Below are 15,935 nucleotides of genomic sequence, written 5' to 3'. Positions count from 1 at the left end.
ATACCAATGGAACTAGGTAGAATGCACAGAAATAGTCTCCACACATAGAGACTTGGTTGCTTAGTCATAAGATTAGATTTCTGTCTATAATAATATGAAAATAGGAAAAGTTCTTGAACAAAAGATGCTGGGAAAATTGGATGGCCACATGCAAAAAAAAGAAAAGAAAAAAGATCACTATTTAATGCCATATACAAAGATCAACTCCAATTAAGGTCATGAGACTTGAAATCAATAAAATACAGAGAAGAAAATTCAGGTAATACACTTCTGGACCTCAACTTACTTTTGGCTCTGTGCTTAGGGATCATGCATGGCAGGCTTGGGGGATTATATGGGATGCTAGGGAATCAAACCCAGGTCAGCTGTGTACCAGGCAAGTGCTCTACATGCTGTACTGTTGTTCCAGCCCCCATCTATCTTTTATCACACAATTGTTGTGCTTTGTGTCTCTTTCAGTTCTAATTGCTATTTTTTCTTCTCCATCTCTGTTTCTTTTCTTTCTTTTTTTATCACATCCAGGGCCTCACACATGCAAGTAAAGTGCTGTACTGGTGTCTATGTTCTAACTTCTTTTGGTTGGGTCTTCATTTAAGGACATTTCAGGAAAGAGTTCCTGTAAGGGCATCATATGATTCACTGATAACTTAAGAGTGAATAACTCAAGATTCTAAAAATTATTCTAAATTACAGTTTTCATGTGTTCAGACATGCCTGCTTGCCAGGCTGTGGCTCAGAGAGAGAAGTTGACAATCATTTCTGTCAACCAAGTCAATACTGCAGATCTGGCTGATGCTGCTTTTCTCAAAATCCTTTAGAAAAGTCAGGCATATATAAACTATTTCTGCAAAGCATTCACTCAACACTCATTTACAAAATTCCTTCAGAATAATGTTTCTTATGCATCAAGCAGATGACTTCCATATACTTTAGAAATGTTTTAGTCAATGTTGAAATTTCCGTAAGTTGTTTGGGTATTCTGAACTTTGCTTTCCTGTATTTAAAGACATATCAATAAAGCCTTATATGCAAAAGTGTTACTTTAGTGCTTTCTAGCAGATATGAGAAGATCTTAGTTGGCAAAAGTATCTGTAGAAATTAAGATACTTTAGGGAGTAGTATAGTGCTAATCAAAATAAAATTTGGATAACTGTATTTCAAGTTTTTCTCACGTTTCCTTTCCATATTTCATTAAACTCGGCGAAATCTTCTGAAGGAATCATTTACACTTTCATAACAGCAATGAAATCTGATAATGGGAGATCTCAAAGAATTGCCTTGTATAGTTTATGAACTGAAAAGATAAATAACCCTTTAAGAAAGCAAGAGAAGGTGATGGTGAGAAATTTTTTTCTAGGAAAAAAATGACAGTATTTAAGAAAAAATAGTTTAAAAAAATCTTTGGAAAAAAATTACATAGTATTCAAATCATTAATTTTTTTTTAGTTCCCTTTTTTTTTTTTGGCTCTTCTCAGGGCTTACTTTTGGCTCTGTGCTCAGGAATCACTCCTGGCAGGCTTAGGGGAACATATGGGGTGCCTGGGATTGAAGCTGGGTTGGATGCAACTTACCTGCTGTACTATCTCTCCAGCCAGTATTTAAATCATTTATAAATAAGCTCTTCTTGTTTAATAATTTGATTCTTACAAAACTTAGTCAAATTTCTTCAGGAGTTTAGAATTTTGTAAGTATAGTTTACAGTGAACTCTGGAGGCTAAGGCAGAGATTTTCACTATTGACTCTGGCTTTAATTGTTCAGTTCTAGAATTCTTCACCCTCTCAGAACTGAAATCAAAATAACATATTCAAGTGTGGGAGGAATGAGAAAGAATGTCACAACATGACAGCTGAGCAAAAAAAGGTTAGAAAAAAAATTCATGTAAAGAATTACTACCAAATGTAGGACTTTGTTACAAGATTTATAATTCAAATTTCAGAAAAAGAGAAATTTTGCTCTATAAGGGACTATTAAGCCATGCTATTAAGTACAACATACTAGCAACTTTGCCGGATTATTTTATTTATTTGGGTTTTGGATCATACCCAGCAGTGCTCAGAAATTTCTCCTGGCTTTGTACTTGAGATCACTCCTGGTGGGCTAGGGGATCATATGGGAAGTCAGGGAGTAAACCCAGATCGGCCATGTGCAAGGCAAGCCCATACTATCTCTGTAGACTGCCTGGTTATTTGAAATAAAAAGCTTGAGAAATGAAACACATACCAGGCAGTTTTTACTTGGTATACATCTGGTTACTGTCACTAAAGAAGAAATAATTCCCCTTCTTTTTCATGATGAAGAGAACTTTAGCTGCATTAGTTTTCCCAGGAGGTAGGGCACGAGCTGCTTTGGCACACCTGGGAGGAAATCAGACATGATGGCCATCATCTACCTTCCTCCAACACAACTCAAAGGGTCGGGCACCAGCTCTACATGCCAGATACACAGAATCTCTGGGTTTGACACTTGGTACCACATGGTCTCTGTGCACTTCCAGGAATGGCTACTGAACATCATACAGGGAAATGTCTCCAGAGCAAAGCTGGATATGTCAAACAAACACACAAACAAACAAAACAAAACAAAATAAAACAAAACCCAGAACATAATTTCGGAAATTCGTGGTAATCTGTGGACAGCAGCTTCTTATCCAACCAAGCAAGAGAATAGACCCACACACATGGTCCTTCAGTGTCAGAGATCTCGTGTAGTAGAGAAGATTAATTTTAATTTTTTAAAAAAAAATCTTAAATTTGTGAAAACAAAAACCCCACAAATGCTACTTGAGTGTAATTTTAATTCCTGGGCAGTGCTCACTTGGAAACTGGCATGTATTCTGAAGAATGAAATGGAATCAGCAAGGGTTTCTTTGTATTCAGACTGTTTATCACGTGGGCCTTGGCAGCAGCTCCTGTGTACTTAGAACGTGGATGGGAGCCTTGTTGTATGAATGAAACTGAGTTCAGCTGGTTGGTCAATTAGAGGAAAGCCTTACCTGCTCAGTTTTTAACACTGCTACATATGGTCAGTCTGTGTGTGTGTGTGTGTGTGTGTGTGTGTGTGTGTGTGTGTGTGTGTTTAACATTAGATATGGTCTGTCTGTAGGGGTGTGTGTGTGTGTGTGTGTGTGTGTGTGTGTGTACACGCGTTCATGTGGTCATATGGTAGTGGTAAAAACTCAGAGGTACCTCTCCCCACCCAGACAAGAACCCGAGTTGCCGCCCACAAATGGCTCCTCCGGCTTCAGAATGGCCATGATCCCAGAGGCACACAAACCAGTCTCGGAACCCAGCAGCTTCTGAATGTGAATTAAGCTACGGCCCCGTGCCATCCCAGGTGGGAAAGGGTATTGTCCCTTCCGCCTTTTCCCTTTGGCAGCAGCATAGTGACCACCACCTTTCAGAGCCTATTGGACTGAGAGAATGAGCCTGCAGTGAGGACAGACGCAGTGCCTCATGGGATGGGGGATGAAACTGGCCCCTCTCCTTGCCCAGATGAGACCCCGAGTTGCTGCCCATGAATGGCTTCTCTGGTTCCTGAACAGCCAGATCCCAGAGGCACACAAACCAACCTCAGAACCCAGCGGCTTCTTGCAGAAATCCCTCTGGACTTAATTACTAAAATTATCAGAAATCCAAAATTGCACGGCTGCTGTCATGGCTGTGCGACATCATATGCTCTTCATTATTAGCAATCAGTCACTGTCACTGTCCTCCTGTCGTTCATCGATTTTCTCAAGCGGGCCCAGTAACGTCTCCATTGGAGACTTTGTTGTTACTGTGTTTGGCATATCGAATACGTCACGGGTAGCTTGCCAGGCTCTGCTGTGCGGGCAAGATACTCTTGGTAGCTTTCCGGGCTCTCCGAGAGGGGCGGAGGAATCGAACTTGAGTCGGCCATGTTGGCTGCGTGCAAGGCAAACGCCCTACCGCTGTGCTATCGCTCCAGCCCATTATTAGCAATAGAAAACAAATTATCTAATGATGACTTGTTTGGCAGGTCTGATTGTTAGGGGAAAATTCCAAATAATAATGGTGGGTCTTTTGTTGAAAAATTGAATGTAATCAAAATAGAGAGAGAGTGAAGTGGAAATCATCTGCCACACAGGCAGTGGGAGGGGTAGGATGGGGAGATACTGGGGTTCTTGGTGGTGGAACATGTGCATCAGTGAAGGGATGGGTGTTTGATCATTGTTTGACAAAGACTTTTAAACCTGAAAGCTTTGTAGCTGAAAGCTTTGTAACTGTTCTCAAGGTGATTCAATTAAAAAAAAAAAAAGAAAGCTCAGGGAGTAGCTCTTGAGCACTGCTGGGTCTGGCCTCCACAAAGCAACCATTCTAAAAAATAGGACTCTAAGCCTTAACTTTTCTAGAGTTAATATTGTGTCACTTAGTTTAATATAAGCAATTTGCAATCTTGTGGGCAACTTTATTTCCTGCTCTTTTGTTATAGTAACAATATGCATGATCAACACACTACTAAATGATGACCTGATGATTAACACATTACACTATATATGATACAATGTTACAGAGACCTTATGTATGATCAACACATTACATATATGTAATACCAAGATTTTTTTAAAAAAGAACTCCAGAAAAAGTTAAAATTTAAATACTTCATAATGAAAAAAAAAATCTCAGGAGAGATTAAACCCACTCTGCAGTTTTTACAATATCTCCAAGGTCAGGAGCCAGATAACCTCTTTTATGTTAAACTGCACCTCTGGAATTAATTGTGGGGGAGTTCTCACCAGATGAATGGAAACTGTCACAAGCTTTAACCCCATCATTTCTCCAGGAAACCAGACACAACTTAATTGTGCTTTCTACTACTTCATGATATAAATTTGAGCGATTTGTAAATATTTTTTTACTATCTTATGTGCATGCAAATCTGTCACTGCTCACTTACTTGATAATAAATTGTGCTCTTTCCTCTAAAAAAAAAAACAGAAAAACAACAAAATCAGAGGTAGCGGTGGTAGTCACTCAGGAAGCCAGTACCATTCTTGTGGGTGCTTGTGCCTGGTTGTGCTTGATGGCCAGCAGGGTTCCACCAAGTGGTGCCCAATGATCTGGAGCCACACGGTGCTGGGTTTGCACCCACAGCCTCCATGCAAGACACATGCCCATCAGCTGTACCTCATCCAGCCCCTGTTGGTAGCCTTTTCCTTTTTTTCCGGTCTTGGGCCCAAATCCAGGGCCTTACACATACAAGATAAGTTCTCAGCTGATGAATTCCACCTGTAGCTTTCCAGTTTGTAACTTTGAGCTTGTATTTTAAAAAAAGATTTTGAGAAGCACCGCTATCACAAAACGATCACGTTGCTAAAATGTACTTCATCATTTTCTAAGAGGAAAAAAAATAACAACTTCAAAAGTATTTGCCTTTGAAAATTAGTTTGAGAAACATTTCTGAAAAGCATATTGAATAAAATCTGTCACTGTCACTATCCTCCCGTTCATCAATTTGCTCGAGCGGGCCCAGTAATGTCTCCATCGTGAGACTTCTTGTTACTGTGTTTGGCATATTGAATATGTCACAAGTAGCTTGCCAGGCTTTTGCCGTGCGGGCGAGACACTCTCGGTAGCTTGCCGGGCTCTCTGAGAGGGGCGAAGGAATCGAACCCGGCTCAGCCGGGCCGGCTGCACGCAAGGCAATTGCCCTACCACTGTGCTATCACTTCAGCCCCATTGAATAAAATAGTTAAAATAAATTGATAAGCAGTGATCAAGTGCTTATCATTTGAATTGATAAGCACGACTAAATTAATCAGCAGTGATCTAGAGCTCACATTTACAGGCCACAGAACAGCTAGTTAAGATATAAGACTGCATAAAGCTTATCCTTATTTGATCCTCAGCACTGCATGGTTCAATGAGCACTGTGGAGAATAGCCCCGGAGATCCCCAAGCATAGCAAGGGGCATCTTCTTCACCTAGGGGTCTCAGCAGCACTCTGTCCTTTGGCCCTCTCATGAGCTATTGCCTGGCTGGCTGAGCACTGGAGGGAGAATGCTTTGGCACATGAGTCTGTATACATCTGAGCACCAACCACTTTGGGCCATTCCCCCCTTTCCTAGCATGCAAAAATTCTCTTTTAAGTGGGGTAGGGGTAGAGGGGAGAGAAACACCCAAACTTCCTTCCTTTCTTCTTCAACTTCCTAAGATGTTTTGGTCATAAACTCAAGACAACTCTAAAGTTCTTGGTAATGGGGTAAGACAGCAAACCCATGAACAACAGGTCAGAAACACTCCAGGTTGTTTCATCTGCTCACCCAGACAAGTCACTAACTGGGATGTTCCTTTTGCTTATGATTTCTTTGGCTTATGGAAACTCATCAGACAGAAAGAGATACAATGCCGGTCTGTTCTGAGTAGTACACAAATCAGTGCCTGAGTAGGACATCTCTCTGGTGGCAAATGTCAAGTTGCAGAAAGGAATAAAGAAAACGTCTTTCCCATTGGATTCCAAAATGAACTATGAAATGGAAAAACAAGTCCAAGTATCACAAAGCAGATTAGCTACAGACAAAGCCTCTCGCTGACCCAGGGCTGTGCCTGCAGGATGCACGGATATGGACATGGGTATCCACACACAGAGCCCTCACGAACCTCTAAGGGCCTACCTTACTGCTGGGGTGCCCTTGTCTTCATCAGAGCTCAGCTCCACGTCCACGGCATCTTCTGCAGCTGGGGAGATGGCCTGGTCTTCCTTCTTACTGTCCTGTTTACACTTCTTTCTCCTCCTCTTTTTCTTTTTCACAGAACCTGGAGTGAAAACTGTCTCCGATTCTAATTTGTGAGAGATGTCTGAACTCTGCGACGGTCTTTCACTTGCCCCTGGTTTCACCAAAGGTGTGTCCATATCTTTAAAGAATTGATTTTCAGTTGGAATTGGTGAAGTGGCAAGGTAAGCAGGAAGTTTTTCCTTAAAGAGAACATGAGATAGAAACGTTATCCATAATAAACTGAACCACAAATCAAAATGATAAATTCATTGTATATCTAGATTTTCTTAGTGGCAGGAAAAACACTTAGTTGATAAAGATGAGAAAGTCTCACTGAATTCAAGTCACTACTGCTCTATTCTGAATATATCTTTTCAATTAGCGCAAAGTGAAGTGCTAGCCCATATGACTGAATACATTTGTTGGAGGAACCAACAAGCCAAGTAGCACAGAACACAGAAAGCTACAATTAAAGCACAATCAATTAAATCTCTGTTAAGGGAAGTTCAAAATGGTAGCAGCATCCCAAGGATTTCTGTTATAAAACAATCTGTCAAAACTTACAAAGGACAGTAAGAACAGGATAATGCAAAAGGACAGTAAGAACAGGATAATGCAGAAGGCAGTCCCTCAACAATGGGGAGCAGGACAGGTAAGTGAAATGAGGAACTGCACTATTGTCTAAAGTGATTGTCTGTGCTTATGAAATTATTTTGTATATGGAAAAAGGCAATTAAAAGAGAAATAGCCTGTATCATAAAATTATTGGATGTTAAAATCATAAAGTCTATAAGATACATTTTCAAGAATTCAAAATAAAACACAAGGCCCAAAATTTAGAAATACTTAAACTCTTAGCAACCAAATAATCAAGTTTGGTGTTCTAGGAAATAAATCTCTTAGTCATCTGCTTCGTATCTGTGCATCATGGGGGTAATGAAAGGTAAATGATAAAGGTTTAAATTAATTTAACATAATTTGGAATACATGACTAGTCACATGAACATAAACAGGTTTCTACAATTAGTTAACATTAAACTTATGAAATGGACTTTTATAAACATTTAATCTCGGTGAGGTTTTGTTTACTGAAGCAAAATCTGTTTACACCAGTAACAGCAGAGAAAATATGATGGCGGGGTATTATCTGTGCACTTTCAAGGCACCACATGGTAAGTTAGCAGATCTACGTTTTAAGTCCTTTAAATTCAGCATCCTTTGTTCTATAAAGTTTGCTTGTATATCTTGAAAGGTGCTTTGGTACTGGTGCTTTTTTCTGTTTCCATTGATCGCTTCTACCAATGGTTGGGGGCGGGGGGGAATATGTGATCATAGGATGTAGCAAATAGAAATCAGCTGAATATCTATTAATAAAAGAAAGAACAAAGGGTTCAACTACTTACGGGAACAAAAATCAGATCAAGAGTTACTGATTTGAAGCAAATGCTGATGACACAGTTTGAGAAAAGTCTGAGAGAAGTTAGGAAGGTGTGGTAACGTTTAAATCCCTTTTAAACTGTCAATTCCTAAGGGGGGGGGGGGTGATATTTTCCCACACTATGAGATACTGGTAACTATCAGTAATTCAGTCCTCTCACTTCTTCCACTTATTTACATAAAACTCAATCACTGTTTTAGATTATGTATTTTTTTAAAAAGACATCAACATGTTTTGCTTTATTCCCTCATTTGTTGTTTCATTCTGTCATTTGCCTTTGTCTCCAATAAGAAAAAACTTTTTTCTTAGCCCAGGTACATGCAAACAACAATATAAAGACAACCAATTAAGACAGTAGGAAAAACACTGATCTGGTAAAGATTCCCTTAGTAATCCTACAGTTTCAATATTTCTTCACATTATGGGTCACTGGCTTTTAGTCAGCTATCTAAACAAGAAACAATCTCATATTTTTGTTTTTTTTCTTTTGTGAATTTATTCAGTCTATCAGTCTGTCTTTGAAACCAAGAAACAGTCATCCAATATCCTTACATGAAGCTAATTTTTATCTTAAATCTTATTCTTTGTTGATGAAAGACATATGATGCTTTGAAAAACATTGGGGGAAAAAAGATTAGTTTACCATCATTGGGTCACAATAGTGGGGGGCAAAGTGCGCTCCTAGTGGATGAAGTCAAACACTAGACCATTATTTATACAGGGGAGAGGCCAATTAATTTATATCCCTTGAGGCCCTAATAAACTGCTCCATATTACTATCAAGGTTAGGCAAGCAATGTTCCTAATCCAAACGGTAAGCATGTTTTCCAAGGTTAAAGGCCACATGTGGATAGACACGGCCAGAAGAGATATGGCTTGATGACGGAGGTGGAACTAAGAGTAGCCAAGTCAGGATATAAACTGTAACAGACATTAAATAAGGAAACTCATTAGGAAAAAAGAGGTGTGTTCCATTCCAGAAAGAGCACGTACAGGCTTTCTTCGTGTTCTCGGTCCCTGAAATGAGCTGGCTTGAAGCCGTCCTCATTTCTCTAGCTCCTTTTGAACAAATTAAGTTTTCCACCTAAGACTAAAATGTTTATCTAACAACCAACAATCATCTGTACAATTAAATTTTTGTTTGGGGACATACAGCACAGACATGAATAACCCATATGTACAGAAACTTACATATTCCTCTTCGGTCTCCTCCACAAAAAAAGCTTCTCCATTATCGCCTAATTTCATGTGAAGATCCACTGCATCCCCATTAATTTCTATGTCAATCTAGGAGAAGACATAAAGTTTAATTTAACACCAGCAGCTTTCCATTCATACTAAACTGTAGTACTGTCCTGTTGTTCATCGATTTGTTCGACCGGGCCCAGTAACATCTCCATTGTGAGACTTATTGTTATTGTGTTTGGCATATCGGATATGTCACGGGGGGTTTGCCAGGCTTTGCCATGCAGGTGAGATACTCTCGGTAGCTTGCCGGGCTCTCTGAGAGGGGTGGAGGAATCAAACCTGGGTCTCCCTGGTGGTCTGAGTGCAAGGCAAATACCCTACAAGTCATTTTAAACTAAGGCTAAATTTTGGGTCCATATCCTGCCCCCAAAACATCATGACAGACTGGATGGGGAGGGCAGGAGAGGAGCTGGTTAAGCAGGTCTGTTCCCTGCAGGTCCTCACCTGTGGGAGGCACACACTCCATCACTAAGCCAGACCCCAGTCCTAATCTACTTTTAGCACATCTAGGTTTTAAAAATTATTTTAGTTTGCTAAACATCATAGAATATGAGAAATGTCAACATCAACAAATATTTGCACATTAAATTATTTTCAGTTACAGCATAGGCAGACTTCACTTTACACAGTTTACAAATTCCAGTTAAACTGTGACTACAAGCGTCCAAACCTCTGTGCCAATGCTTGCATCCAAAGATCATTACAGAAATCTATGCCGCCCTTCATGACCAGTAACCTACAAACAACACATTCTCTAATCTGCCAGACTGGTCCACGCATATCTGTGAGTCAGCTGAATCATGAACTGCAAACCATGAACTGGGGCTGCCTCCCCATTTCCCAGAGAAAAATGCATGATATTTGTAAAAACGGATCATTGAAAAGGAACATGACCAAGATTCAGATATAGTAAACAAAAACTCAAGATGAGCACCTTCAAGTTAGAGAAGAAAAGTGAACTGTGGGCAGGGAAGTTGGCGAGGCTGCACGTCAGAGCACAGTTGTGATGCAAAGGGTCGATACTGAGGCAGTGACAGGCAAAACTGCCCCACTAATGGAAGTCAGACACTTGTGTCACTAGATGCTCAGAGGATTAAACATTAAATGTGTATACAAACTTTGAAAAGAAAATGTCAATTTGCCAAGACATGAAAAAGAGATGTACTCTGTAAGTTATACATTAATAATAATGCAAGTGCTGCTCAAACTCTTTAAGAAAGAAAACAATTTGGTTTTCAATGTTGTGCCTATATGTTTTTAACTGACAATAAAGATGTTTATAAAGTTGTAACAAAAACTTGTAAAGATCATGTGAAGAATTCTAATTTTTCTCAATGGTCACTAAGCTTACTTCCTGCACAGATGCAGTGTCCCCATCATTTTTATTTATTTTTCATTTTCTGGGTCACACCTGGAAGTCCTCAGGGCTTACTCCGAGATGGGCTCAGGGGACGATACTTGGTGCCAGAGATTAAACTGCAGTCGGCGAGTAAGCATCTATCTCTCCAGCCACCCCAGTCTTTTTTATGGTCGGTCCTACCTTGAAAAGTGAGTATTTATATAATTGCATATAAGTATATATTATTATATGTATATATTGTACTAATATATTACTTTAAGATAGCCTAATTATCTTTAGGCTGTGAATAGTTTTACATATCTTATATTTAAAAATTAACTAACAGCTTTTGAAACTCTTATGGAAAAAAGAAAGCACTGGCCAGGCGGAAAACTGCAGTGGCAAAGAGCACCTGCCTTGCAAGTATGTAGTCCTGACCTCAAATCCCTGGTGTCCACATGCACCAAGTATGATTCTGCCAGATCTGCCCTGCTGATTCCTGGCACAACAAAAAGAGGTACAGGCCAAGTGAGTTCTGCAACTAAAGGGACATGCAAGTGCCACTCACACTGGGCAATCATTACACTGTGACTTTCCTTACCCCAGAGAGCAGGGTGCAAGCACTGCAGCCCGACACATGGAGCCCAGAAAGCTGAAATTGTGCAAGAGCCAACACTAAGTATGTGTTTGTATGTGTGTGTGTGTGCATGTGTGTGTACAACCTTCGTTCAGTGGAAACAACATCAACAATGAAAAGAGGAAGGGTGGTAGGAGAGGGAATGAAAAAGAACTTCATAGAGGAGCCAATCCATCAAGTTACCCATCTGTTCATATGAAGAAAAATTTCGAAAACAGAACAAAGAACTGCATGAAACAGCTTCCATATAATGAGCCTCTACTCTCAGTCATTTTTCAGCTAGAAATTTTAGTGTCTTATATACTGCTTTAAAAAAAAGCCGGGGGTGACATGAAATCAAATTCTTCTAAAACAAAGTATGGCAACAAATTCCCATAGTAAGGAAAAATAAACTATTTTAGCAGATGGAGTAAACACCTAGAGTGATCTAAAATTTATGAAGCAGCTTTTTCCATAATCGTAGGAAGAATGTTTTTTAACTAAAGTTATGCAAGGGGTCAGAGCTCAACAAGCTGAAACTAAAGCTGGTACTCTCACATGCGAAAGCCTCACTCCCCTCTGAGTAATAGCCTTGGCCTTTATCCTTCAAAAATTTCATCTTTGGTGGTTATCCTTTGATCTACAGAATAGCTAGAAGAAAAAAAAAGAACTAATGCTTTAGGAGGCAAATTCAGAAAGATCGAATATGAATTTCTCAAGATGATTAATTTCCTGTATGATAAATGGAGTCTGATTCTTCCATAAAACTGTATCTACTACCACCTGTTCCCCCTGGCGGCTCAGGGTCTGCCATCTTCCAGAGGTCAATGGACAGCCAGGTAGGGGCCCTAAGTGATGAGACACACGTGGCTTCATAGGATGGGGGTGGGTCTGGTCCTTTCCTCCCCCACCCCATGAGAACCTGAGTTGAAACCCATGAACGGGTCCTCTGACTACTCAACAAGCAGCTTAAGACTTGATCCCAGAGACTCAGAAAAAAATCTCAGAACCCAGCAACTTTGGGCAGAAATTCCTCCAGATTTAATTATTAAGATTTCAGAATTCCAAAATCACACGGCCACTATTGTGGCCACATGACATCGTATGCTATTCATAATCAGCAACAGAAAACAAATTGTCTAATGTTGCCTTTTCTGCAGATGTGAGTGTTGGGGTAAAATCCCAAATAATAATGGTGGGTCTGATGTCAAAATACTGAATGTAATCAAAGTAGAGAGAGAGCAATGTGGAAATCATCTGCCATACAGGTAGGGGGAGGGTGTGGGATGGGGGCATACACTGGGGTTTTTGGTGGTGGAAAATGTGCACTGGTGAAGGGATAGGTATTTCATTATTGTAAGCCCGCGACTTAAACCCAAAAGTTTGTAACTGCTCTCATGGTGATTCAATAAATAAATTTACACATAAAAAACTAAACTAAACTTACTATTAAACGGTGTCAATATTAAGAATATTTAGCACAGTATGTCATTAACTCTTTAGGCAACAAATGAAAATTATTTTGAAAGTTTAAGTAAGTACTTCCCGAGGTGCTTATTTTAAACAAAACTTCCATTTTGGTGCACAACTTCTAGAAAAACAGTTCCTGAAAGAACCACTCATTTCCAGAGAGTCATAATTCCTACACTGTACATAATCTTCCTCACAACATATATGAACAAGATACTGAAACAGAACTGCTTTACTTTTGGGAAATACTGGCTGCAGTATACATGCTTTAGCATGCGATTCTGAGCAAGAATATCTATCTGAATGGCAGTTTTTAAAGATTGATTCATCCTCTACTTTAGGAAGTGGAAGTACAAACTAAGTAAATCAAAGTATTCAACTCCCAGCTATGGTGACTGTTGTCCAAGATACGAGACCCAAATATAATGAAAGACTAAATAGTAATAGTTCTGCAGAAAGGAAGATCTCTTTCCCTGGGGTTGTTGAATTAATAGGAAGTAAGCCAGGAGAAAATGCTTTCATCTATATGCAAATAGATTTTACACAAACAAAATATGTACATATGTATGTACCTATATATTAAAGGCCCTCCCGTTGATCATCGATTTGCTCGAGCGGGCCCAGTAACGTCTCCATTGGAGACTTTGTTGTTACTGTGTCTGGCATATCGAATACTCTCGGTAGCTTGCAGGGCTCTCCGAGAGGGGCGGAGGAATCGAACTCAGGTCGGCCATGTTGGCCGCGTGTAAGGCGAACGCCCTACCCGCTCCAGGCCTTTACCTTTACCTATATATTACACACACAAATATATATATATATATATATATATATATATATATATATAGCACTGTCCTCCTGTTATTCATTGATTTGCTCGAGCGGGCACCAGTAACGTATCCATTGTGAGATTTGTTGTTACTGTTTTTGCCATATCGAATATGCCACAGGGAGCTTGCCAGGCTCTGCAGTGCGGGCGGGATACTCTTGGTAGTTTGTCAGGCTCTCTGAGAGGGAACCCGGGTTGGCTGTGTGCAAGGCAAACGCCCTACCTGTGCTCTCTCTCTCTCTCTCTCTCTCTCTATATATATATATATATATGAAAATATATATGTACATTTATATATATCTTCCTACAGGCTCAATTGAAAAATTATGGCAGTATTGGTGAGATTAGTCAATCTACTAATCAAATACTGACATCACAATTAAAAACACCACCTGCCCTGTACCACCAACCTCTCAAAAACCTCTGTCATTTTATAAATACACAGAACCTGGTACAATTAATGAGCTATATGAGAACATGAGCAGTTTGCTCTTAGGTCTCCCAAAGAAGATATAACCTGAAAGCACTAGAGGTTAGTGTTAACTAGAAAGAAAAAAATTCCGGAAGTAGAACTGTGGCTAAATAATAATGCTTTGCAATGGAAAATAAAGTCACTAAATAAACTGCAACTGGCATGGGTTTCCAAACTGAATCTCAACAGAAGTCAAACCACAGAAATCTGCCATCTTGTTGCGTGGTGAAAGTAGACTATAGACCAAACACAATGGCCACTCAATACCTTTAATTGCAAACCACAACACCCTAAAGGAAAGAGAGAGCAAAAGGGAATGCCCTGCCACAAAGGTGGGGTGGGGTGGGGGGTGGAATGGCTTCTGGGATCATTGGTGGTGGAGAATGGGCACTGGTGGAGGGATGGGTACTCAATCATTGTATAACTGAAACCCAAGCACGAAAGTTTGTTAAGTCTACAATTGTACCTCATGGTGTTTCACTAATAAAAAATAAATAAATAAAAAGAAATTCTGCCATCTTGAAAAGTGGATCTTCGGTGGAAAACTGATGGCAAAACATCTAGATATGAAAGAGACATGCAATGTTATTTTGGGAGTGGGGCGGAAATACCTAGTTTGTGAAACACATTAATCTTTTCCTTTTATTCTCAAAATAATATGCTTCATATAGATAATTTTTTTTCTTTTTGGGTCACACCCGGCGATGCACAGGGGTTTCTCCTGGCTCTGCATTCAGGAGTTACTTCTGATGGTGCTCAGGGGACCATATGGGATGCTGGGAATCCAACCTGGGTCAGCTGCGTGTAAGGCAAACACCTCACCTGTTGTGCTATCTCTCCAGCCCCCATATAGATAATTTTTTATGGATAAGAATAGGTAAAGGTAAAGGCCCTCCCGTTGATCGTCGATTTGCTCGAGTGGGCCCAGTAACGTCTCCATTGGAGACTTTTGTTGTTACTGTGTCTAGCATATCGAATACTCTCGGTAGCTTGCCGGGCTCTCCGAGAGGGGCAGAGGAATCGAACTCGGGTTGGCCATGTTGGCCGCGTGTAAGGCGAACGCCCTAGCTATGTCAAACAGCCAAAACCAGACATAAAGCTGTTTTCAATGTGCCAATGTTCTGATATCTACTTCTAACACACCTCAAAATGGTCAGGAACTTTCTGAAACTCTGAGAAAATTTCCTACACTATTTAGACACTGTGGGGCAAGAACAAAAATGAAAATCCTATTTATGTAAAGTTTAATTCTTAGTTCAACTTTCTAACTTAATTGGACATTAGTCACACAAACCTTACAGTTACTTTGAAATAATCAAGGAAGAGGATGAAGAAAAAGGAAGGGTCCAGAGTGACAGTCAAGTGGGTAAGGCACTTGTCTTGCATGCGGCTGACCTGAGTTAGATCCCTGGCACCCCATATAGTTCCTCAAGTCCCACTAGGAGTGATCCCCAGAGCACAATGCCAGGAGTAAGCCTTGAGCACCGCTGGGTGTGGCCCAAAAACAAAGAAGGAAAAAGAAGAAGAATGTGATGAAGAAGAGGAGGAGGATGAGGATGAGGAGGAGGAGGAGGAGGAAGTGGAGGAAGAGGAGAAGGAGGAAAAGGAACAACTGGAGATTATACAAAGGTTAAGCCAACTGCCTAGCGTGCAACAACTGGTTCCAGTCCTGGCATGGCATAAGGCCCCCTGAGCAGAGCCAGCTGTGTGCCCACACCCCCATTCCCCAAAGAAAAGATCAATAAAAATATCACCTTTCTGAAAAAATTTCCTATAAGAGAAAACAAATACT

At 40.2% G+C, this 15,935-nt stretch overlaps 1 protein-coding gene across 2 annotated transcripts in view; it reads right to left on the bottom strand.

Moving 5' to 3' along the window:
- LPIN2 (lipin 2) overlaps positions 1 to 15,935 on the bottom strand; it is an 85,208-nt gene that overhangs the window by 25,171 nt on the left and 44,102 nt on the right. For both annotated transcript variants that reach the window (XM_056137947.1, XM_056137946.1), the window contains exons 3-4: positions 9,364 to 9,459; positions 6,633 to 6,934 (exon numbers count right to left, since the gene is read on the bottom strand). In XM_056137947.1, coding sequence (XP_055993922.1) covers positions 6,633 to 6,934; positions 9,364 to 9,459 — 398 coding nt within the window. The remainder of the gene's footprint in view (positions 1 to 6,632; positions 6,935 to 9,363; positions 9,460 to 15,935) is intronic.

Source organism: Sorex fumeus, unplaced genomic scaffold (genome assembly GCF_029834395.1).
Source record: "Sorex fumeus unplaced genomic scaffold, SorFum_2.1 ptg000128l, whole genome shotgun sequence".
Classification (NCBI taxonomy): Eukaryota; Metazoa; Chordata; class Mammalia; order Eulipotyphla; family Soricidae; genus Sorex; species Sorex fumeus.
This window is presented reverse-complemented; position numbering and strand designations above follow the sequence as displayed.